Source organism: Cherax quadricarinatus, chromosome 15, assembly GCF_038502225.1.
Source record: "Cherax quadricarinatus isolate ZL_2023a chromosome 15, ASM3850222v1, whole genome shotgun sequence".
Classification (NCBI taxonomy): Eukaryota; Metazoa; Arthropoda; class Malacostraca; order Decapoda; family Parastacidae; genus Cherax; species Cherax quadricarinatus.
The window spans coordinates 17,391,570-17,418,444 of NC_091306.1; the positions used below are offsets into that span (position 1 = coordinate 17,391,570).

The following is a 26,875-nucleotide window of genomic DNA, read 5'->3' on the forward strand; positions in this document are numbered from 1 at the left end:
AGTGCACCACTCACTCTTTTTCCCTCATCAATTCTATGATTCACCTCATCTTTCATAGACCCATCCGCTGACATGTCCACTCCCAAATATCTGAATACGTTTACCTCCTCCATACTCTCTCCCTCCAATCTGATATTCAATCTTTCATCACCTAATCTTTTTGTTATCCTCATAACCTTACTCTTTCCTGTATTCACCTTTAATTTTCTTCTTTTGCACACCCTACCAAATTCATCCACCAATCTCTGCAGCTTCTCTTCAGAATCTCCCAAAAGCACAGTGTCATCAGCAAAGAGCAGCTGTGACAACTCCCACTTTGTGTGTGATTCTTTATCTTTTAACTCCACGCCTCTTGCCAAGACCCTCGCATTTACTTCTCTTACAACCCCATCTATAAATATATTAAACAACCACGGTGACATCACACATCCTTGTCTAAGGCCTACTTTTACTGGGAAAAAAATTTCCCTCTTTCCTACATACTCTAACTTGAGCCTCACTATCCTCGTAAAAACTCTTCACTGCTTTCAGTAACCTACCTCCTACACCATACACTTGCAACATCTGCCACATTGCCCCCCTATCCACCCTGTCATACGCCTTTTCCAAATCCATAAATGCCACAAAGACCTCTTTAGCCTTATCTAAATACTGTTCACTTATATGTTTCACTGTAAACACCTGGTCCACACACCCCCTACCTTTCCTAAAGCCTCCTTGTTCATCTGCTATCCTATTCTCCGTCTTACTCTTAATTCTTTCAATTATAACTCTACCATACACTTTACCAGGTACACTCAACAGACTTATCCCCCTATAATTTTTGCACTCTCTTTTATCCCCTTTGCCTTTATACAAAGGAACTATGCATGCTCTCTGCCAATCCCTAGGTACCTTACCCTCTTCCATACATTTATTAAATAATTGCACCAACCACTCCAAAACTATATCCCCACCTGCTTTTAACATTTCTATCTTTATCCCATCAATCCCGGCTGCCTTACCCCCTTTCATTTTACCTACTGCCTCACGAACTTCCCCCACACTCACAACTGGCTCTTCCTCACTCCTACAAGATGTTATTCCTCCTTGCCCTATACACGAAATCACAGCTTCCCTATCTTCATCAACATTTAACAATTCCTCAAAATATTCCCTCCATCTTCCCAATACTTCTAACTCTCCATTTAATAACTCTCCTCTCCTATTTTTAACTGACAAATCCATTTGTTCTCTAGGCTTTCTTAACTTGTTAATCTCACTCCAAAACTTTTTCTTATTTTCAACAAAATTTGTTGATAACATCTCACCCACCCTCTCATTTGCTCTCTTTTTACATTGCTTCACCACTCTCTTAACCTCTCTCTTTTTCTCCATATACTCTTCCCTCCTTGCATCACTTCTACTTTGTAAAAACTTCTCATATGCTAACTTTTTCTCCCTTACTACTCTCTTTACATCATCATTCCACCAATCGCTCCTCTTCCCTCCTGCACCCACTTTCCTGTAACCACGAACTTCTGCTGAACACTCTAACACTACATTTTTAAACCTTCCCCATACCTCTTCGACCCCATTGCCTATGCTCTCATTAGCCCATCTATCCTCCAATAGCTGTTTATATCTTACCCTAACTGCCTCCTCTTTTAGTTTATAAACCTTCACCTCTCTCTTCCCTGATGCTTCTATTCTCCTTGTATCCCATCTACCTTTTACTCTCAGTGTAGCTACAACTAGAAAGTGATCTGATATATCTGTGGCCCCTCTATAAACATGTACATCCTGAAGTCTACTCAACAGTCTTTTATCTACCAATACATAATCCAACAAACTACTGTCATTTCGCCCTACATCATATCGTGTATACTTATTTATCCTCTTTTTCTTAAAATATGTATTACCTATAACTAAACCCCTTTCTATACATAGTTCAATCAAAGGGCTCCCATTATCATTTACACCTGGCACCCCAAACTTACCTACCACACCCTCTCTAAAAGTTTCTCCTACTTTAGCATTCAGGTCCCCTACCACAATTACTCTCTCACTTGGTTCAAAGGCTCCTATACATTCACTTAACATCTCCCAAAATCTCTCTCTCTCCTCTGCATTCCTCTCTTCTCCAGGTGCATACACGCTTATTATGACCCACTTCTCGCATCCAACCTTTACTTTAATCCACATAATTCTTGAATTTACACATTCATATTCTCTTTTCTCCTTCCAGAACTGATCATTTAACATTACTGCTACCCCTTCCTTTGCTCTAACTCTCTCAGATACTCCAGATTTAATCCCATTTATTTCCCCCCACTGAAACTCTCCTACCCCCTTCAGCTTTGTTTTGCTTAGAGCCAGGACATCCAACTTCTTTTCATTCATAACATCAGCAATCATCTGTTTCTTGTCATCCGCACTACATCCACGCACATTTAAGCATCCCAGTTTTATAAAGTTTTTCTTCTTCTCTTTTTTAGTAAATGTATACAGGAGAAGGGGTTACTAGCCCATTGCTCCCGGCATTTTAGTCGCCTCATACGACACGCATGGCTTACGGAGGAGAGATTCTTTTCCACTTCCCCATGGACAATAGAAGAAATAAAAAAGAACAAGAGCTATTTAGAAAAAGGAGAAAAACCTAGAAAAACCTCGTGTATTTATCTAACCTATTTTTAAAACTACACAACGTCTTAACTTCTATGACGGTACTTGAGAGTTTGTTCCACTCGTCCACAACTCTGTTACCAAACCAGTGCTTTCCTATATCCTTCCTGAATCTGAGTTTTTCCAACTGAAAGCCATTGCTGTGAGTTCTCTCTAGGCTAGATATTTTTACCATGCTATTTACATCCCCTTTATTGGTTCCTGTTTTCCATTTATACACCTCAGTCGTATCCCCCTAATTCTACACCTTTCTAGAGAGTGCAGATTCAGGGCCCTCAGTCTATCTTCATAGGGAAGATTTCTAATACAAGGGATCAACTTTGTCATCCTCCTTTGTACGTTTTCCAGTGCATTTATATCCATTCTCTAATACGGTGACCAGAACTGTGCAGCATAATCTAAATGAGGCCTAACCAAAGATATATAGAATTGAAGAACAACCTGAGGACTTCTATTATTTATACTTCTTGATATGAAGCCAAGGATTCTGTTAGCTTTATTGCACTGTTTTCTTGGTTTCAGATTACTGCTAACCATAACTCCTAAATCCTTTTTGCATGGTTATTTTCCTGTCCAACATTTAGAACTTTGCATTTGTCTATAGTAAACTGCATCAGCCACTTCTCCAACCACTGCATTAGTCTATTCAAATCATCCTGGAGTGCTCTAATGTCTTCATTAGAATGAATTGGATGGCCTATTTTGGTGTCATCAGCAGATTTGCTTATGTCCCTATTTATTCCCTCATCTATGTTGTCTATATAAATTGTGAACAACAAGGGGCCCAACACTGACCCCTGTGGAACACCGCTTGTGACGTGCCCCCCATTCTGATTTCTCCCCATTTATGCAAACTCTCTGCTGCCTATTTGTCAACCATGCCTCTACCCAGGAAAAAATTTCTCCTCCTATTCCATGTGCCTTAAGTTTCCTCAATAGCCTCTCATATGGAACTCTATCGATATACACAATATGGAACTCTATCCATATACATAATACATGTATCATATTCAATACCATGATCTACCTCCTCAAATACCTTAGTGAAAAAAGTTTGTAAATTCGAAAGACAGGAACACCCCTTTATTAAACCATGCTGAGATCCATTAATCAATTTATGCCTTTCAAGATGGCTATGAATTGCCTCAGCAATTATTGATCCCATAAATTTTCCTACTATGAAGGTAAAGCTTATTGGTCTATAGTTCAAAGCTAAGGACTTGTCACCTGCCTTGTAAATAGGTATTACATTTGCCATTTTCCACTTGTCTGGCACTATGCTAGTTTGTAGTAATATATTAAAAGATTAACCAAAGGTATGCTAAGTACTTCTTTACATTCCTTTGAAACCCTTGCAAACAGTTCATCAGGGCCTGGGGATTTGTTAGGTTTTAATTTCTCTATTTGTCTGAGGACCATGTCACTAGTTACCCCAATCGTGCATAGTTTATTATCGTCCTTTTCTACATAATTTGTTATTTCTGGAATTTCGCTAGTATCTTCCTGAGTAAAAACTGAGAGGAAGTAAGTGTTGAAAAGTTCACACATATCCCTATCACTGTCAGTGATCTGACCTGAGTTACTCTTAAATGGGCCTATCTTGTCCCTAATCTTACTTCTGTATACCTGAAAGAACCCTTTTGGGTTAGTCTTTGAATCCTTTGCAACTTGAGCCTCATAATCCCTTTTTGCTTTTCTTATTCCTTTTTTTATTTCTCCCTTTAATTGATTATGTATATTGATTTCTTAACTGCCCATCCCCTCTTTTGATACGCTTATATGTGTCTATCTTTTGACCAGTGAGATGTTTTAATCTATTGTTTATCCATTTGGTATCATTTTTGTTAGATCTAATTTCCCTACTCAGGACAAAAGTTGTCTGGGCAGCTAGCACTATGCTCTGAAACACGTCATATTGGCAACCAACACCACCTACTCGACCCATAATCAGGTCATCCCAATTTAGCCCACCCAGATAATTTCTCAGTCCCATGAAATTGGCCAAGCAGAAGTCTGTGACAGAGACTTGATTGCAGTTATCTGGGTAATTCCATGATATATTGAAACTAAGTAACTTGTGATCACTTTCCCCAGGCTCATCTTTAACCTCAAGATTATTAACTAGTGATTCTTTGTTGGCAAGAACCAAGTCAACCAGGTTGTTTCCTCTAGTTGGTTCTGTCACAAACTGTTTTAAAAAGCAATCCTGATCCATGTTAGGAAAGTCACTAGACTCAAGATTTCCTGTCACATTGTTCCAATCAATTTGTCTAAAGTTAAAATCTCCCATTAACACAACATTTTCATATCTAGACACCTTATGAATTTCGTTCCATAGCAGCCTACCGCACTCCCTATCGAGGTTTTGGGGGCCAATAAATCACACCCATAATTAATTTTTCATGACCTTCAAGAAACCGTAGCCAAACAGATTCTGTGTCCGATGTTTCTAATCTTATATCTTGTCTAACATAACAATTTAAATTATCTCTGACATACATCGCCACTCCACCACCCTTCCTGTTGACCCTATCAGTGTGGAATAGTTTATAACCCTGTATGTTGCATTCAGATGGCATTTCTCTATCTTTCAAGTTGAGCCAGGTCTATGTTATAGTAATAATATAGTAATAATATTTATTTATACACACTCATCTGAGTTTTCTTTGATTTTATCTTAATAGTTCTTGGTCTTATTGCTTTTCCTTTTATATCCGTGGGGAAGTGGAATAAGAATCTTTCCTCTGTAAGCCATGCGTGTTGTAAAAGTCAACTAAAATGCCGGGAACAATGGGCTAGTAACCCCTTTACCTGTAAAGATTACTAAAAAGAATAAGAAGAAGAAAATTGTCATAGTGGGAAGTCTGAATGTGCCTGGATGTTGTGCAAATGATAAAGTAAGAGATGATTGTGGATGTTATGAATGAGAAGAAGCTGGATGTCCTGGCTTTAAGTGAAACAAAGCTGAAGGGGGTGGGAGAGTTTCAGTGGAGAGGAATAAATGGGATTAGGTCAGGGGTTTCAAATAGAGTTAGAACTAGAGAAGGAGTAGCAATAATGTTGAAGGACAAGATATGGCAGGAAAAGAGGGACTACAAATGTATTAATTCAAGGATTATGTGGAGTAAAATAAAGGTTGGATGTGAAAAGTGTGTTATAGTAAGCGTATATGCACCTGGAGAAGAGAGGAGTGTAGAGGAGAGAGAGAGATTTTGGGAAATGTTGAGTGAATGCATGGGGAGGTTTGAACCAAGTGTGAGAGTACTTGTGGTTGGGGATTTCAATCCTAAAGTGGGTAAAAATGTTGTGGAGGGAGTAGTAGGTAAATTTGGGGTGCCAGGGGTAAATGTAAATGGGGAGCCTTTAATTGAGCTATGTGTAGAAAGAGATTTGGTAATAAGTAATACATATTTTATGAAAAAGAGGATAAATAAATATACAAGGTATGATGTAGCACGTAATAAAAGTAGTTTGTTAGATTATGTATTGGTGGATAAAAGGTTAATGGGTAGGCTCCAGGATGTACATGTTTATAGAGGGGCAACTGATATATCGGATCATTATTTAGTTGTAGCTACAGTTAGAGTAAGAGGTAGATGGGACAAGAGGAAGGTGGCAAGAACAAGTAGGAGGGAAGTGAAAGTGTATAAACCAAGGAAGGAGGAAGTTCTGGTGAGATATAAGCGACTATTGGCAGAAAGGTGGGCTAGTGCAAAGATGAGTAGTGGGGGGGGGGGGTTGAAGAGGGTTGGATGAGTTTTAAAAATGCAGTATTAGAATGTGGGGCAGAAGTTTGTGGTTATAGGAGGGTGGGGGCAGGAGGAAAGAGGAGTGATTGGTGGAATGATGAAGTAAAGGGTGTGATAAAAGAGAAAAAGTTAGCTTATAAGAGGTTTTTACAAAGCAGAAGTGTTATAAGAAGAGCAGAGTATGTGGAGAGTAAAAGAAAGGTGAAGAGAGTGGTGAGAGAGTGCAAAAGGAGAGCAGATGATAGAATGGGAGAGGCGCTGTCAAGAAATTTTAATGAAAATAAGAAAAAATTTTGGAGTGAGTTAAACAAGTTAAGAAAGCCTAGGGAACGTATGGATTTGTCAGTTAAAAACAGAGTAGGGGAGTTAGTAGATGGGGAGATGGAGGTATTAGGTAGATGGCGAGAATATTTTGAGGAACTTCTAAATGTTGAGGAAGAAAGGGAGGTGGTAATTTCATGCACTGGCCAGGGAGGTATACCATCTTTTAGGAGTGAAGAGGAGCAGAATGTAAGTGTGGGTGAGGTACGTGAGGCATTACGTAGAATGAAAGGGGGTAAAGCAGCTGGAACTGATGGGATCCTGACAGAAATGTTAAAAGCAGGGGGGGATATAGTGTTGGAGTTGTTGGTACTTTTGTTTAATAAATGTTTGAAAGTGGGGAAGGTACCTAGGGATTGGCGGAGAGCATGCATAGTCCCTTTATATAAAGGGAAAAGGGACAAAAGAGATTGTAGAAAGGTGGGCTAGTGCACGTATGAGTAGTGTGGGGATGGTTGAAGAGGGTTGGAATAGTATTAAAACTGCAGTACGTATTAGAATGTGGGGCAGAAGTTTGTGGTTATAGGAGGGTGGGTGCAAGAGGAAAGAGGAGTGATTGGTGGAATGATGAAGTAAAGGGTGTGATAAAAGAGAAAAAGGTAGCTTATGAGAGGTTTTTACAAAGCAGAAATGTTGTAAGAAGAGCAGAGTATATGGAAAGTAAAAGAAAGGTGAAGAGAGTACAAAAGGAGAGCAGAAGATAGATTGGGAGAGGCACTGTCAAGAAATTTTGATGAAAATAAGAAAAAAATTTGGAGTGAGATAAACAAGTTAGGGAATGAATGGATTTGTCAGTTAAAAACAGAGTAGGGGAGTTAGTTGATGGGGAGCTGGAGGTATTGGGTAGATGGCAGGAATATTTTGAGGAACTTTTAAATGTCGATGAAGTAAGGGAGGCAGTAATTACATCCACTGGTCATGGAGGTATAACATTTTTTAGGAGTGAAGAAGAGCAGGATGTGAGTGTGGGGGAGGTACGTGAGGCATTATGTAGAATGAAAGGGGGTAAAGCAGCTGGAACTGACGGGATCATGACAGAAATGTTAAAAGCAGGGAGGATATAGTGTTGGAGTGGTTGCTATTTTTGTTTAATAAATGTATGAAAGAGGGGAAGGTACCTAGGGATTGGCAGAGAGCTTGTATAGTTCCTTTATATAAAGGGAAGGGGAACAAAAGAGATTGTAAAAATTATAGGGGAATAAGTTTACTGAGTATACCAGGAAAAGTGTATGGTAGGGTTATTATTGAAAGAATTAGAGATAAGACAGAGAGTAGGATTTCGGATGAGCAAGGAGGCTTTAGAGTGGGTAGGGGATGTGTAGATCAAGTGTTTATATTGAAGCATATATGTGAACAGTATTTAGATAAAGGTAGGGAAGTTTTCATTGCATTTATGGATTTAGAAAAGGCATATTATATATTGGATAGGGTAGCGATGTGGCAGATGTTTCAAGTATATGGAATAGGTAGTAAGTCACTAAATACTGTAAAGAGTTTTTATGAGGATAGTGAGGCTCAGGTTAGGGTGTGTAGAAGAGAGGGAGACTACTTCCCGGTAAAAGTAGGTCTTAGACAGGGATTTGTAATGTCACCATGGTTGTTTAATATATTTATAGATGGGGTTGTAAAAGAAGTAAATGCTAGGGTGTTGGGGAGAGGGGTGGGATTAAATTATGGGGAATCAAATATAAAATGGGAGTTGATACAGTTACTCTTTTGCTGATGATACTGTGTTTATGGGAGATTCTAAAGAAAAGTTGCAAAAGTTAGTGGACGAGTTTGGGAGGGTGTGTAGAGGTAGAAAGTTGAAAGTGAACATAGACAAGAGTAAGGTGATGAGGGTATCAAATGATTTAGATAAAGAAAAATTGGATATCACATTGAAGAGAGGGAGTATTGAAGAAGTGAATGTTTTCAGATATTTGGGAGTTGATTTGTCAGTGGATTGGTGTATGGAGGATGAGGTTAACTATAGAATTGATGAAGGAAAGAAGATGAGTGGTGCATTGAGGTATATGTGGAGACAAAAAACATTATCTATGGAGGCAAAGAAGGGAATGTATGAAATTATAGTGGTACCAACTCTGTTATATGGGTGTAAAGTTTGGGTTGTAAATGCTGCAGCGAGGAGGCGGTTGGAGGCAGTGGAGATGTCCTGTTTAAGGGTAATGTGTAGTGTAAATATTATGCAGAAAATTCAGAGTGTGGAAATTAGGAGAAGGTGTGGAGTTAATAAAAGTATTAGTCAGAGGGCTGAAGAAGGGTTGTTGAGGTGGTTTGGTCATTTAGAGAGAATAGATCAAAATAGAATGACTTGGAGAGCGTATAAATGTCTAGGGGAAGGAAGGTGGGGTAGGGGTCATCCTCGAAAAGGTTGGAGGGAGGGTGTAAAGGAGGTTTTGTGGGCGAGGGGCTTTGACTTCCATCAAGCGTGTGTGTGTGTGTGTGTGTGTTAGATAGGATTGAATGGAGACAAATAGTTTTTGGGACCTGACAAGCTGTTGGAGTGAGAGTAGGGTAATATTTAGTGAAGGGATTCAGGGAAACCGGTTATTTTTATGTAGCCAGATTTGAGTCCTGGAAATGGGAAGTACATTCTCTGCACTTTAACGGAGGGGTTTGGGATAGTGGCAGTTTGGAGGGATATGTTATTTATATATATGCTTCTAAACTGTTGTATTTGGGTGCCTCTTCAAAAACAGTGATTATGTGTGAATGAGGTGAAAGTATTGAATGATAATGAAAGTACAGTGGACCCCCGGTTCACGATGCTATCGGTATCCGATAAATCCGGTAACCGATGCATTATATTGCAGAAAATTTGCCTCGGTTCCCGTTACAAAACCCGGTATGCGATGTGATTCATACGAGATGTGTCCACATGTGGCCTGAACTGAACCGTGTGTGCCAGTGTTTACAAGCCAGCCAGTGTGCGCGCATCTAAGGATACATTTGGTACATTCCATATTATCCGTATTATCACTGTTTTTGGTGCTTGTTTCTGCAAAATAAGTCACCATGGGCCCCAAGAAAGCTTCTAGTGCCAACCCTTCGAGACAAAGGACGCTAATGACTATTGAAATGAAGAAAGAGATAATTGCAAAGTATGAAAGTGGAGTGTGTGTGTCAGAGCTGGTCAGGTTGTATAGTAAACCCCACTCAACCATCTCTACTATAGTGACCAGGAAAACGGCAATCAAGGAAGCTGTTCTTGCAAAAGGTGTAACTGTGATTACGAAACAGCGACTGCAAGTGTTAGAAAATGTTGAGAGACTGTTATTGGTGTGGATAAATGAAAAACAGATAGCAGGAGATATCGTCTCTCAAGCGATCATTTGTGAAAAGGCTAGGCAGTTGCACGACGATTTGGTAAAGAAATTGCCTGCAACTAGTGGTGATGTGAGTGAATTTAAGGCCAGCAAAGGTTGGTTTGAAAGATTTAAGAATCGTAGTGGCATACATAGTGTGATTAGGCATGGTGAGGCTGCCAGTTCAGACCACAAAGCGGCTGAAAAATATGTGCATGAGTTCAAGGAGTACATAGAGGCTGAAGGATTGAAATCTGAACAAGTGTTTAATTGTGACAAAACAGGCCTGTTTTGGAAGAAATTGCCAAGCAGGACCTACATTACTCATTAGGACTTGCTACCTCAAGTCCTAATGGAGGGGGATTCCCCTTCTAAACAATAGGTTCAACACTCTCCCCTCCTCCCATCCCATCAATCATCACCAGATCTTCATTAAAGGTAAGTGTCAATTATTCTATTGTTATTATTCTATTGTTATTGTTGTTATTGTAATTATTCTATTGCATTAAACTTAATATTTCATGTGGTAAAAGTTTTTTTTTTCATACTTTTGGGTGTCTTACACGGATTAATTTGATTTCCATTGTTTCTTATGGGGAAAATGGATTCGCTTTCCGATAATTTTGGTTCACGATGAGCTCTCAGGAATGGATTAATATCGCGAACCGGGGGTCCACTGTATTTTCTTTTTTGGGATTTTGTTTCTTTTTGGATCACCTTGCCTCGGTGGGAGACGGCCAACTTGATGAAAAAAAAAAAAGTCTTCTAAGCATGTCCCTGGGGTTTCCTGGTAATAACTGCTGTTTTCAACCCTAGCACTGCAGCCTGATTGTTTCCCACAGACACCCATACCCCTATAATCTATCAGCTTAAAATCCTAGACAAGTCATCAGTGACCCCTGTCAATCGAATTGGCTAATGCAACCGCTCTAGCCCCAGACAGATGAACCCCATCCCTTGCATACATATCACGTTTGCCATAGAATTTGTCCCAGTTATCAATGAATGGGATTACAAGTTCCTTGCAGTACCTGTCTAGCCAGCAATTTATACCAGTTGCCCCAGACATCCATTCATTGCTCACTTCCCTTCTAGGCAAGATGCTACATATGATTGAGATCCCTCCCTTAGACCAGACTACTTCTATGGCTGACCTGTACTTATCCAGCAAGCTCCTGTCTCCTGCCCTTCCCGATGTGATTGCCACCAGCACTAAGACAGATAATGGGCTTGCTCCCATTACCTGACATATTATCCAACCTACTGACTATGCCACTAACACCAGCTCCTGGGAAGCACACCCTCTGTCTGATCTTCCTTATCTCTATTACAGAAAGCATGGTCCATATATCTTACCTGAGAGTCTCCCACAATCAGAATATTCTTACCTTGATAAGCAGGGAAGTCAGTGGTATCTTTAACATCACTAACCACTGAAGTACATTCATCATGGAGAACAGAGAATTGATTTCCTACCTCCATATCTTCTCTTTTAATATTCCTTCTTCCTGAATTTTAAACCATTTGCCATTTAAAGTGGCTGCTACTCACCAACTCACTGCTGGTATCCTTTTCCTCCTTTCCAGCTCCAACCATCTCACATTCACTCCCAAATACATCTAGGCAAAGCTTCAGCCTCCTGTATAGAGATTTCTTATTGGAACACCATGCATTTTTTTATTACAGGGAATCGACGCATTAGAGCTCACCGACTAGTGTTGAGTGCGGCAAGTGACTACTTTGCTGCTATGTTTACATCTCCTGTGTTGGAGGCCACTCAGGAAGAGGTGGCCATGAGGGACATGGATTCTGATGCTCTGCTCATTTTGGTCAACTACTGCTACACAGGTAAGTCCTCCTCGCTAGACGATTACAGCATTTATGACACAAAAAAGAAGTTTGTCTTTTTAAGTGCTTATACTGATATATGCATGCCCTTTTCAGTTAGTGTACGAAGATACAAAACTAATATAACCTGCAGCAAGTTCCATGGACATAGTACAGGAAGAAATCTTTTCATTTATTTCATGTATGACCCAGTCTATGTAGGGAACTGTGGATAATGGGGGCCAAATTATAACAGCATATTATATTAAAAAAATCTTTACAAATTTGTATGCCATTTTGTACAGTTTGTCCCATATTCTGACTTACCACTGCCATTCCTTCTTGTAGCACTTTCTTTATATACCAGTTGTATTATAATCAGCATAGAATAGCAATTCTGGTCATTATTATTTTAATTTATATTTTTTTGTGGTTTTTATATATAATTTTGCCCATATGTTTTCAGTCCATAAGTTGAGGAAATCAGTAGTACACTTTTCAGGAACACAACTCGCACGAATTATGATTGCCCTCTGTGCTTTGTTGTGAGGAAAAGGAAATAGGTTTTTACAGTAATGTTTCAGAAGGCATGCATATTACTGAAGTACAAATGGTAATGAAGAGGAGAATGCAGCCAGTGCACTGGAAAGTAAAATTAGAAGAATACATATCAGTACTGTATGAAAAATTTAAGCAAGCTATGGAGGCAGTTTTTTGGGAGTATACCTAGAGAGGGTTTCAGGGGTCAACGCCCTTGCGGCCCGGTCTGTGACCAAGCCTCATGGTGGATCAGGGCATGATCAACCAGGCTGTTACTGTTGTCCGCACGCAACCCGACGTACGAACCACAGCCCAGCTGGTCAGGTACTGACCAGAGATTATGTATACAGGAGGGCCCCACTTATACGGCGGGTTAGGTTCCAGGCTACCGCCGTAAAGCGGAAACCGCCGTAATGTGGAACACCCTTTTTTTCCACTTACAAATGCATACGAACACTAGATAACAAGTTTACACTAACATATATTATGTTAGCAATAGAACCAGGCATCAAAAAACAATAAAAAAGTACAATACACACATAGTGCACTCATTACTTACCTTAAAATATTTATAGTCTTAATCTAGGGTGAGACAAGTAGTATTTATTGTAAGAAATCAAGTGTGGTATGTATGGTAGTCAGCCAGGCTACCATACCAGGCCACCCCACCCACACATACTATTCTATGATATTTAAGCATCCCAGAGCGATAAAATGTATATACAGTTAACTCATTACTTACCTTAAAATATAGGGTGAGATGAGTAGTATTTATTGTAAAAAATCAAGTGTGGTATGTATGGTAGTCAGCCAGGCTACCATACCAGGCCAACCCACCCACACATACTATTCTATGATATTTAAGCATCCCAGAGCGATAAAATGTATATACAGTTCACTCATTACTTACCTTAAAATATAGGGTGAGATGAGTAGTATTTATTGTAAAAAATCAAGTGTGGTATATATGGTAGTCAGCCAGGCTACCATACCAGAGAGAAAGAAGGTAAGTTTTGTAAACAGCGTACACGTCTGGTTTGTGTACAAGTTACATTGTGTACAGGTTGTCTCTACATTGATACGGTAGAATAAATAAAGAAGAACACTCCCATTCTCATGTAACATCATTTTGAGAAGAAATGATGCTCTGAGTGAAGGCAATGGAAGTAAGTCACTGACTTTTTTGGGTTATCCTAGGTTCTCTACACATATGTTATGTATTTATGTTATGTATCGTGTTTATTATATAATTTTGAAAAAAATATCACGGATGGTTAACTGAAAATGTGTATATTAACGTAATATACAACATTTAATGATACACCGAGCTCAGACAGCGTAAACAAACTGAACAGGTTGTGGACGATCACTCGGTCAGGCGAAATAGACGGTATTAATACGTGTCCAGTTTTAGTTCATTCATGTACATTTGTAAGAGTTTGTGAAACTTTTACCTTATAATATTTTCATTATTATTATAATAATTAAATCACGAAAAAAATACTATTACACTGTGTACAAGTTAGTACAGAATTATAGCTATAAAGTGAAGGCATACGAAAGTAATATTTTTCTACAGTTATCCCTAGTAACAGGTGACGGGCTAGAGAAAACGTAATTCTTCCGACACTTCTACAAACCGTTTGGTAAACACCTAATATATATTTGTATAAATTTTTATACTGTGGGTGCATGTATCATGTTTGTGTGTTACATAATGTGTTTCTTATATAATTTTGAAAAAAATATCATAGATAGATTAAGGGAAATGTCTATATTAACGTAATATGCGACATTAATGCGCCCAAGAGATTATTATTATTATTATTATTATTATTATTATTATTATTATTATTATTATTATTATTATTATTATTGCATCAAGAGTAGAGAGACTCTTAGTGATTTTAATGTGTACCTACATGCCAGCACAGTGTGTAAGTTTATTTAGGTACAGGTGTACACAAGTTTAATTATCAAGTACAATACATATAAAATATACAATAACTTTAAAACACTTGAAATTTTGGAAAGTTTCCAGACATAATAAGGAGATGTGCTCAGGGAGAATGTAAACAAACTCTGTGGGCCGCTGTGACCGTATTAGAAAGACAGGTGGGGGGAGCCGTATAGCGAGTTTTGGTCATAATTTGAAATGTCCGTATTAGCGGAACGCCGTAAAGCGAAACGCCATAAAGCGGGGCCCTGCTGTACCAGTAATGGATATTAGTAATTTCTTTGTGAAAAAAGTTTAACAAGAAAATACTGATAATTAAATAATTCAAAGATGAGAAAGAACTTGCCTTCATTTCTCTTAGTATAGAGTACTGCACTTAATTATTTTCACCAGTGTAGAAAAAAGGTTCCTTGAAGCATTGAAGTTAAGGTATTTCCATGTGCAAAATGCACTAATGGTAAAAAAAAGGAAGACTAAATTATTTAAAAGTATGAAAATTAAGGATGTTAAGTTTCACTTGTTTACTGTGATTTTTTCTTATTTTTGCAACTTAATGACAAGGAATACATTAAAATGGCACTGTAATGGATTTTCAGGTACTCTAGAACTTCATGAAGATACAGTGGAAGTTGTATTGTCCACAGCTCATCACTTATTATTAACAGAAGTAGTAGATGTGTGCTGTGACTTCCTCACCAAACAGCTTCACCCGGCAAACTGTCTCGGCATACAGTTATTTGCAGACACTCAGGGATGCTCCGAACTCCACCGTCTTGCTTCAACATACACAGCAGTGAGTAATTAATCAGCTCCATACAAGCCTGTCATAACTTTGATAGCAAAAAACAGTGAAGTAATAATTAAAAACTGTCCTGGGATTCAGCAGGCGTTCATTACAGGCGGAGTCATTGTCATTTATAATTCATTCCATTCATTTAAAATTCTTTCCTAATTCTGTACATTTCCAAGAAAGGAAAGAAAATAAAGATGTGAGATAGATTCCAAGGCTTTTTCTGTGTAGTTTCAATTTTTTTAAAGGTTAGACCTTGTATACATTGTCCCTCGTTTTATGCTGTAGATGTGTTCCAGGTTCATGACCCCCTGTATTCAGTTACTGATAGAAATAGAACATTGCATAAAGTGAATCAATATAAAATGAGGAAATCTTGTTCCTCTGTACATTCTGAAGATGTGTAAATTTCATATTTTAACACCCATATTTTAACACCCTTGATTGAGGTACTGAATATCTTTAGTGCTATAATTCTGCACTCTTTTATTCTCTAACATGTTTGTAATAGTTGTTATGCTTGTGTGGTACAGAATAAGTGCTGTTAAAATTTGTTGAAATGCTTTAAGGTGGATTCTTTAATGAAATTAAATAATAAATCCTGCATAAATGCAAACAGTGCATGGCTAGTTTCCATCCATTACTTGGTGTTGCACAGCTGATTACTGAGAACATGAATAGTAATTGGTATTTCACTTTTTTATGCAATAAAATAAATATTTTGTGGTACTTAAGTAGGTCACCCACTAAAGTCTCTACCATCCTAAAGCTAGAAGTAATGAAATTAATTTTCATTTATCTTCCTTTGATTACAGAAATAGTTGAAATATGTTTTAAGTATGCATTTAAAAACATCCAGTGCTTGCACCTTTACCAAGGTGGCTGTTAAATGAGTGATGGTGAATGTGTTTCCTTTGGATTACCATACCATGGTCCTCCCAGTGCTAGGGTCACCTTAATGTGGTGGTGAGGCTTGAGTGGTTTGTGCCTATGGGTAGGGCTCTCTTCTCTGGGAGGGAGTGCCACTTTACCCAAAGGATGCTTGCCTGACTATGACCCAGCATCTCTTTTGGCATAAGTGGTGGGGATACTTCACCTTTTGTCTAAATTTGATGACACAAGATGAATTATAGCTATTTATTTATTTATTTATTCATTTATTTATGTCTTTGCAAATAGTACATTGGGATTATGTATTTACAATAATGGGTTGCAATGCGAAGAGAGCCTCTATTATGCCTAGGCATTATGGGCCGACTTAACATTATTGGCTTACTGACTACTTAACAATAAGAATTATAACATAGTTGTACAGTAGATTATTAATTATAAGTGAATCTAATTTATATAAGACAAAAGAATAGGTGGTAAGTTACTAAATACTGTAAAGAGTTTTTTTGAGGATAGTGAGGCTCAGGTTAGGGTGTGCAGAAGAGAGGGAGACTACTTCCCAGTAAAAGTAGTCTTAGACAGGGATGCGTAATGTCACCATGGATGTTTAATATATTTATAGATGGGGTTGTAAAAGAAGTAAATGCTAGGGTGTTCAGGAGAGGGGTGGGATTAAATTATGGGGAATTAAATACAAAATGGGAATTGACAGAGTTACTTTTTGCTGATGATACTGTGCTTATTGGAGATTCTAAAGAAAAATTGCAAAGGTTAGTGGAAGAGTTTGGAAGTGTGCGTAAAGGTAGAAGTTTGAAAGTGAACATAGAAAAGAGTAAGGTGATTAGGGTATCAAATGATTTAGATAAAGAAAAATTAGATATCAAATTGGGGAGGAGGAGTATGGAAGAAGTAAATGTTTTCAGATACTTGGGAGTTGACGTGTCGGCGGATGGATTTATGAAGGATGAGGTTAATCATAGAATTGATGAGGGAAAAAAGGTGAGTGGTGCGTTGAGGTATATGTGGAGACAAAAAACGTTATCTATGGAGGCAATGAAGGGAATATGTGAAAGTATAGTAGTATCAACACTCTTATATGGGTGTAAAGCTTGGGTTGTGAATACAGCAGCAAGGAGGCAGTTGGAGGCAGTGGAGATGTCCTGTCTAAGGGCAAAGTGTGGTGTAAATATTATGCAGAAAATTCGGAGTGTGGAAATTAGGAGAAGGTGTGGAGTTAATAAAAGTATTAGTCAGAGGGCTGAAGAGGCGTTGTTGAGGTGGTTTGGTTATTTAGAGAGAATGGATCAAAGTAGAATGACATGGAGAGTGTATAAATCTGTAGGGAAAGGAAGGCGGGGCAGGGGTCGTCCTTGAAAAGATTGGAAGGAAGGGGTAAGGGAGGTTTTGTGGGTGAGGGGCTTGGACTTCCAGCAGGCGTGCCTGAGCGTGTTCGATAGGAGTGAATGGAGACAAATGGTATTTGGGACCTGATGATCTGTTGGAGTGTGAGCAGGGTAATATTTAGTGAAAGGATTAAGGGAAACCGCTTATTTTTATATAGCAGGACTTAAGTCCTGGAAATGGGAAGTACAATGCCTGCACTCTAAAGGAGGAGTTCGGGATATTAGCAGTGTGGAGGGATATGTTGTGTATCTTTATACGTATATGCTTCTAAATTGTTGTATTCTGAGCACCTCTGCAAAAACAGTGATTATGTGTGAATGAGGTGAAAGTGTTGAATGATGATGAAAGTATTTTCTTTTTGGGGAATTTCTTTCTTTTTGGGTCACCCTGCCTCAGTGGGAGACGGCTGACGTGTTAAAAAAAAAAAATCATATATTCAAAAATGTTTTTTTGTGAAACAACGGTTCAGTTATATTCCTATCGACAATGGATAAAAGGTTCAAAAGTAATTGTTGAAATTATGATATGGGAATACGTATTGAGTATGTGAGTACTGAGTATTGAGCAATTAGTCTAGGGTGATTAAGTGGCTTTTGAGAAGAGACTTAAATTGATTTTCAGACCGGATTACTTTAGTATCTTCTGGTAATGAATTCCATATTTTGGGGCCCTTTATGTGCATAGAGTTTTTACGCAGTGTGATACGGACACGGGGTACATCAAAAAGAGATCTGTCTTGTGTTATGGTTATAACAGAAGAAGATGAAAGACACTTTGAATATGTAGTTTTATTTGCCTTGTGATTATGATTTATTTAACAGTGAATTGTTCACATCAATAGCAAGTTAATAATGATACTGTAAATTTGATAATGGTAGAAACAAAAGATGTTTAAAGCTTTGAGTAAACAGTTGGTTCTGGTACTTTGTAAATATGAAAAACCTTCTATGGTAGGAAATGGTTAGTACTATAAGGAAATGGTCAGTTTTATATGGAAATCATCAGTCCTATAAGGAAATGGTCAGTGCTATAAGCAAATGGTCTGTGCTACAAAGAGATAGTCAGTGCTTTGAAAAAAACACTCCAGGTTAGCATCATCACAAAAGAAAGATATTATTCATTGTAGTGAAAATCAGTATGTAACAATACAGTGAGTGAATTCTTTTTGTTTTTCCTATAGGAGCACTTTCAAGAAGTGATGCAACACCAGGAGTTTGTCCAACTTCCCACTGAAGAAGCTGCTCGTCTTTTGGCTTCTGACGATCTCAATGTTCCTTCTGAGGAGCTTATCTTTCAGGTCAGGATAAAAATGCATCCTTGTTTGTTTACTTGAATTGTTACATACAATATTTTCTTTGTGATTTTTTCTTTAAATTGGGAATTTTTATTCATACATTTTTCATTTGGTTTCAAGTTGTAATATTTACAGCCAACATTGTTTGCTCTGACAGAATTGATATTCCTTGGCTTGAAGTATTTACTGTACAAAAATTTATTACCAGAAAAATGTTGTTCAAATGAATACTGTATTACCATAATGTAATATTGAGCAAATTAAAAAAAAAATGAATTCAAAGAAGTGCAGAAGAGAGAGAGAGAGATTTTAGGAAATGTTGAGTGAGTGCATGGGGAATTTTGAACCATGTGAGAGAGTACTTGTGGTTGGGGATCTCAGTGCTAAAATGGGTAAAAATGTGAATTTCACCATCTATTCACAAACAACTTGCATTTAGGAAAGGAAGCTTATTTTGATGTTTCACTTCATCCCTAACCATTGACAAGTCACAATCGAAACAAATAATGGAGAGGAAAAATGGATTGTAAGTGCCTCAACTCAATGTGTGTGCCTCAATGTGTATGCACCTGAGTCAAGAGGTGTGTAGAAGAGAGAGAGACTTTGGGGAAATGTTAAGTTAATGGTTATGGAGCTTTGAGCTGAGTGAATCATTGTTCACAGGAATCTTAATGCTAAAGTGAGTGATGCAGTTGTAGATGGTGTAGTAGGTAAATTTGGAGTGTCAGGGATAAATGAAACTAGGGCCCCATGATCGAGAGTAGTTTGATAGACCATGTATTAGTAGACTGAAGATTAATGGGTAGATTTGTATTTGGTAGGGTGTGCAAAAGAAGAAAATTAAAGGTGAATACAGGAAAGAGTAAGGTTATGAGGATAACAAAAAGATTAGGTGATGAAAGATTGAATATCAGATTGGAGGGAGAGAGTATGGAGGAGGTGAACGTATTCAGATATTTGGGAGTGGACGTGTCAGCAGATGGGTCTATGAAAGATGAGGTGAATCATAGAATTGATGAGGGAAAAAGAGTGAGTGGTGCACTTAGGAGTCTGTGGAGACAAAGAACTTTGTCCTTGGAGGCAAAGAGGGGAATGTATGAGAGTATAGTTTTACCAACGCTCTTATATGGGTGTGAAGCGTGGGTGATGAATGTTGCAGCGAGGAGAAGGCTGGAGGCAGTGGAGATGTCATATCTGAGGGCAATGTGTGGTGTGAATATAATGCAGAGAATTCGTAGTTTGGAAGTTAGGAGGAGGTGCGGGATTACCAAAACTGTTGTCCAGAGGGCTGAGGAAGGGTTGTTGAGGTGGTTCGGACATGTAGAGAGAATGGAGCGAAACAGAATGACTTCAAGAGTGTATCAGTCTGTAGTGGAAGGAAGGCGGGGTAGGGGTCGGCCTAGGAAGGGTTGGAGGGAGGGGGTAAAGGAGGTTTTGTGTGCGAGGGGCTTGGACTTCCAGCAGGCATGCGTGAGCGTGTTTGATAGGAGTGAATGGAGACAAATGGTTTTTAATACTTGACGTGCTGTTGGAGTGTGAGCAAAGTAACATTTATGAAGGGATTCAGGGAAACCGGCAGGCCGGACTTGAGTCCTGGAGATGGGAAGTACAGTGCCTGCACTCTGAAGGAGGGGTGTTAATGTTGCAGTTTAAAAACTGTAGTGTAAAGCACCCTTCTGGCAAGACAGTGATGGAGTGAATGATGGTGAAAGTTTTTCTTTTTCGGGCCACCCTGCCTTGGTGGGAATCGGCCAGTGTGATAAAAAAAAAAAAAAAAAAAATTGTATATAGAGGAGAGACAGGTATGTCTGATCATTATTTAGTGGTATATACAGTAAGAGTAAGGGGTAGATGGAATACGATCTCAAACCATCCCATCTGACACCAGCAATCATTCCCCGGACTGAACAACATTCCAGTCTGAACAACAACTGAACCTCTTGATTATGTCGGCATGCTTGTAGACATTGAGCTGCAATCACTTGATTGGCTCATTAGATCTTTCTTTCTTTCAACACATCGGCCATATCCCACCGAGGTGGGGTGGCCCAAAAGGAAAAACGAAAGTTTCTCCTTTTACATTTAGTAATATATACAGGAGAAGGGGTTACTAGCCCCTTGCTCCCGGCATTTTAGTCGCCTCTTACAACACGCATGGCTTACGGAGGAAGAATTCTGTTCCACTTCCCCATGGAGGTAAGAGGAAATAAACAAGAACAAGAACTAGTAAGAAAATAGAAGAAAACCCAGAGGGGTGTGTGTATATATATGCTTGTACGAAGGATGAGGTTAATCATAGAATTGATGAGGGAAAAAAGGTGAGTGGTGCAGTGAGGTATATGTGGAGTCAAAAAACGTTATCTATGGAGGCAAAGAAGGGAATGTATGAAAGTATAGTAGTACCAACACTCTTATATGGGTGTGAAGCTTGGGTGGTAAATGCAGCAGCGAGGAGACGGTTGGAGGCAGTGGAGATGTCCTGTTTAAGGGCAATGTGTGGTGTAAATGTTATGCAGAAAATTCAGAGTGTGGAAATTAGGAAAAGGTGTGGAGTTAATAAAAGTATTAGTCAGAGGGCAGAAGAGGGGTTGTTGAGGTGGTTTGGTCATTTAGAGAGAATGGATCAAAGTAGAATGACATGGAAAGCATATAAATCTATAGGGGAAGGAAGGCGGGGTAGGGGTCGTCCTCGAAAGGGTTGGAGAGAGGGGGTAAAGGAGGTTTTGTGGGCAAGGGGCTTGGACTTCCAGCAAGCGTGCGTGAGCGTGTTAGATAGGAGTGAATGGAGACGAATGGTACTTGGGACCTGACGATCCATTGGAGTGTGAGCAGGGTAATATTTAGTGAAGGAATTCAGGGAAACCAGTTATTTTCATATAGTCAGACTTGAGTCCTGGAAATGGGAAGTACAATGCCTGCACTTTAAAGGAGGGGGTTGGGATATTGGCAGTTTGGAGGGATATGTTGTGTATCTTTATATGTGTATGCTTCTAAACTGTTGTATTCTGAGCGCCTCTGCAAAAACAGCGATAATGTGTGAGTGTGGTGAAAGTGTTGAATGATGATGAAAGTATTTTCTTTTTGGGGATTTTCTTTCTTTTTTGGGTCACCCTGCCTCGGTGGGAGATGGCCGACCTGTTGAAAAAAAAAAAAAAAACATGTACAGTATGTGTAATGTGACCCAAGTGTAAATAGAAGTAGCAAGATGTACCTGAAATCTTGCATGTTTATGAGACAGAAAAAAGGACACCAGCAATCCTACCATCATGTAAAACAATTACAGGCTTTCGTTTCACACTCACTTGGCAGGACGGTAGTACCTTCCTGGAGGGTTGCTGTCTACCAACCTACTACCTAGAACGTGCTCAGTGTTATATTATTTTATTAACACACTGGCCGATTCCCACCAAGGTAGGGTGGCCCGAAAAAGAAAAACTTTCACCATCATTCACTCCATCAGTGTCTTTCCAGAAGGGTTTTTAAACTGCAACATTAACACCCCTCCTTCAGAGTGCAGGCACTGTACTTCCCATCTCCAGGACTCAACTCTGGCCAGCCGGTTTCCCTGAATCCCTTCATAAATGTTACTTTGCTCACACTCCAACAGCACGTCAAATATTAAAACCCATTTGTCTCCATTCACTCCTATCAAACACGCTCACGCATGCCCGCTGGAAGTCCAAGCCCCTCGCACACACAACCTCCTTTACCCCCTCCCTCCAACCTTTCCTAGGCTGATCCCTACCCTGCCTTCCTTCCACTACAGACTGATACACTCTTGAAGTCATTCTGTTTCGCTCCATTCTCTCTGCATGTCCGAACCATCTCAACAACCCTTCCTCAGCCCTCTGGACAACAGTTTTGGTAATCCCGCACCTCCTCCTAACTTCCAAACTATGAATTCTCTGCATTATATTCACACCACACATTGCCCTCAGACATGACATCTCCACTGCCTCCAGCCTTCTCCTCACTGCAACATTCATCACCCATGCTTCACACCCATATAAGAGCGTTGGTAAAACTTTACTCTCATACATTCCCCTCTTTGCCTCCAAGGACAAAGTTCTTTGTCTCCACAGACTCCTAAGTGCACCGCTCACCCTTTTCCCCTCATCAATTCTATGATTCACCTCATCTTTCATAGACCCATCTGCTGACACGTCCACTCCCAAATATCTGAATACATTCACCTCCTCCATATTCTCTCCCTCCAATCTGATATCCAATCTTTCATCACCTAATTTTTTTGTTATCCTCATACCCTTACTCTTTCCTGTATTCACTTTTAATTTTCTTCTTTTACATGCACTACCAAATTCATCCACCAACCTCTGCAACTTCTCTTCAGAATCTCCCAAGAGCACAGTGTCATCAGCAAAGAGCAACTGTGACAACTCCCACTTTATTATTTTTTTTATTATCACACCGGCCGATTCCCACCAAGGCAGGGTGGCCCGAAAAAGAAAAACTTTCACCATCATTCACTCCATCACTGTCTTGCCAGAAGGGTGCTTTACACTACAGTTTTTAAACTGCAACATTAACACCCCTCCTTCAGAGTGCAGGCACTGTACTTCCCATCTCCAGGACTCAAGTCCGGCCTGCCGGTTTCCCTGAACCCCTTCATAAATGTTACTTTGCTCACACTCCAACAGCACGTCAAGTATTAAAAACCATTTGTCTCCATTCACTCCTATCAAACACGCTCACGCATGCCTGCTGGAAGTCCAAGCCCCTCGCACACAAAACCTCCTTTACCCCCTCCCTCCAACCCTTCCTAGGCCGACCCCTACCCCGCCTTCCTTCCACTACAGACTGATACACTCTTGAAGTCATTCTGTTTCGCTCCATTCTCTCTACATGTCCGAACCACCTCAACAACCCTTCCTCAGCCCTCTGGACAACAGTTTTGGTAATCCCGCACCTCCTCCTAACTTCCAAACTACGAATTCTCTGCATTATATTCACACCACACATTGCCCTCAGACATGACATCTCCACTGCCTCCAGCCTTCTCCTCGCTGCAACATTCATCACCCACGCTTCACACCCATATAAGAGCGTTGGTAAAACTATACTCTCATACATTCCCCTCTTTGCCTCCAAGGACAAAGTTCTTTGTCTCCACAGACTCCTAAGTGCACCACTCACTCTTTTTCCCTCATCAATTCTATGATTCACCTCATCTTTCATAGACCCATCCGCTGACACGTCCACTCCCAAATATCTGAATACGTTCACCTCCTCCATACTCTCTCCCTCCAATCTGATATTCAATCTTTCATCACCTAATCTTTTTGTTATCCTCATAACCTTACTCTTTCCTGTATTCACCTTTAATTTTCTTCTTTTGCACACCCTACCAAATTCATCCACCAATCTCTGCAACTTCTCTTCAGAATCTCCCAAGAGCACAGTGTCATCAGCAAAGAGCAGCTGTGACAACTCCCACTTTGTGTGTGATTCTTTATCTTTTAACTCCACGCCTCTTGCCAAGACCCTCGCATTTACTTCTCTTACAACCCCATCTATAAATATATTAAACAACCACGGTGACATCACACATCCTTGTCTAAGGCCTACTTTTACTGGGAAAAAATTTCCCTCTTTCCTACATACTCTAACTTGAGCCTCACTATCCTCGTAAAAACTCTTCACTGCTTTCAGTAACCTACCTCCTACACCATACACTTGCAACATCTGCCACATTGCCCCCCTATCCACCCTGTCATACGCCTTTTCCAAATCCATAAATGCCACAAAGACCTCTTTAGCCTTATCTAAATACTGTTCACTTATATGTTTCACTGTAAACACCTGGTCCACACACCCCCTACCTTTCCTAAAGCCTCCTTGTTCATCTGCTATCCTATTCTCCGTCTTACTCTTAATTCTTTCAATTATAACTCTACCATACACTTTACCAGGTACACTCAACAGACTTATCCCCCTATAATTTTTGCACTCTCTTTTATCCCCTTTGCCTTTATACAAAGGAACTATGCATGCTCTCTGCCAATCCCTAGGTACCTTACCCTCTTCCATACATTTATTAAATAATTGCACCAACCACTCCAAAACTATATCCCCACCTGCTTTTAACATTTCTATCTTTATCCCATCAATCCCGGCTGCCTTACCCCCTTTCATTTTACCTACTGCCTCACGAACTTCCCCCACACTCACAACTGGCTCTTCCTCACTCCTACAAGATGTTATTCCTCCTTGCCCTATACACGAAATCACAGCTTCCCTATCTTCATCAACATTTAACAATTCCTCAAAATATTCCTTCCATCTTCCCAATACCTCTAACTCTCCATTTAATAACTCTCCTCTCCTATTTTTAACTGACAAATCCATTTGTTCTCTAGGCTTTCTTAACTTGTTAATCTCACTCCAAAACTTTTTCTTATTTTCAACAAAATTTGTTGATAACATCTCACCCACTCTCTCATTTGCTCTCTTTTTACATTGCTTCACCACTCTCTTAACCTCTCTCTTTTTCTCCATATACTCTTCCCTCCTTGCATCACTTCTACTTTGTAAAAACTTCTCATATGCTAACTTTTTCTCCCTTACTACTCTCTTTACATCATCATTCCACCAATCGCTCCTCTTCCCTCCTGCACCCACTTTCCTGTAACCACAAACTTCTGCTGAACACTCTAACACTACATTTTTAAACCTACCCCATACCTCTTCGACCCCATTGCCTATGCTCTCATTAGCCCATCTATCCTCCAATAGCTGTTTATATCTTACCCTAACTGCCTCCTCTTTTAGTTTATAAACCTTCACCTCTCTCTTCCCTGATGCTTCTATTCTCCTTGTATCCCATCTACCTTTTACTCTCAGTGTAGCTACAACTAGAAAGTGATCTGATATATCTGTGGCCCCTCTATAAACATGTACATCCTGAAGTCTACTCAACAGTCTTTTATCTACCAATACATAATCCAACAAACTACTGTCATTTCGCCCTACATCATATCGTGTATACTTATTTATCCTCTTTTTCTTAAAATATGTATTACCTATAACTAAACCCCTTTCTATACAAAGTTCAATCAAAGGGCTCCCATTATCATTTACACTCCCACTTTATGTGTGATTCTTTATCTTTTAACTCCACGCCTCTTGTGAGGTTTGCAGTCTTTGGCCACCTAGCCTATACTCTGTCTGCGTGTGTGTGTGTGTGTGTGTGTGTGTGTGCGCATGTGTGTGTGTGTGTGTGTGTGTGTATGTATGTATGTATATATGTACAGTAGAACCCCCCATATCCACTGATCCTGTATCCGTGGTTTCAGTTATCCATGGTTTACTGTTGCCCAGAAATGCCTCTTAATTTTGCATAATAATGGCCCTAAAGCTCAAAAGTAGAAAACCTGCCAATTCTTCAAAGCCTAAGAGAAGCCTTGAAGTGCTTCTCATCAGTAAAAAAGTGATAATTCTCCACTTACTGTGCATAATTTATCAAACTTTATAATAGGTATGTATTGGACTTATATATAAGGTTTGCTACTATCCACGGTTTTGGTATCCATGGCAGGTCCTGTGAATGTATCCCTTGCGGATATGGGGGTCCTACCGTATTTATTTTTTCCCTTTTTTCCCAATTCACCAGCCATATTCCACCAAGGCAGGGTGACTTAAAAAAATGAAAGTTTTTTCTTTTTAAATTTAGTAATTTACACAGGAGAAGGGGTTACTAGCCCCGTGCTCCCGGCATTTTAGTTGCCTCTTACGACACACATGCCTTACAGAGGAAAGATTCTTTTCCACTTCCCCATAGAGTTTTTACTGTATACAGTGGTACCCTGAGTTCTATACAGCTCCCAACTCGAACAATTATGTAAGTGTATTATTGTAAGTGCTTTTGTAAGTGTATTTTTGAGGGTCTGAAACAGACTAATCTAATTTACATTATTCCTTATGGGAACAAGTTCGTTCGGTAATGGCACTCGAACAGCCTTCTGGAATGAATTATGGCCGAAACTTGGGGTACCACTGTATATTTATTTATTTCGGAAGCATGGGGCTAGTAACCCCTTCTCCTGTATCCATTGCTAAATTTAAAAAGAGAAAAATTTGTTTTTCTTTTTGGGCCACCTTGCTTTGGTGGGA

General features: G+C 39.5%; 1 protein-coding gene across 3 annotated transcripts in view; it reads left to right on the forward strand.

Moving 5' to 3' along the window:
• The window catches only part of LOC128692035 (kelch-like protein 5), a 155,250-nt gene that overhangs the window by 76,192 nt on the left and 52,183 nt on the right, over positions 1-26,875 (forward strand). For all 3 annotated transcript variants that reach the window (XM_070085174.1, XM_070085176.1, XM_070085175.1), the window contains 3 exons: positions 11,729-11,890; positions 14,963-15,159; positions 18,632-18,748. In XM_070085174.1, coding sequence (XP_069941275.1) covers positions 11,729-11,890; positions 14,963-15,159; positions 18,632-18,748 — 476 coding nt within the window. The remainder of the gene's footprint in view (positions 1-11,728; positions 11,891-14,962; positions 15,160-18,631; positions 18,749-26,875) is intronic.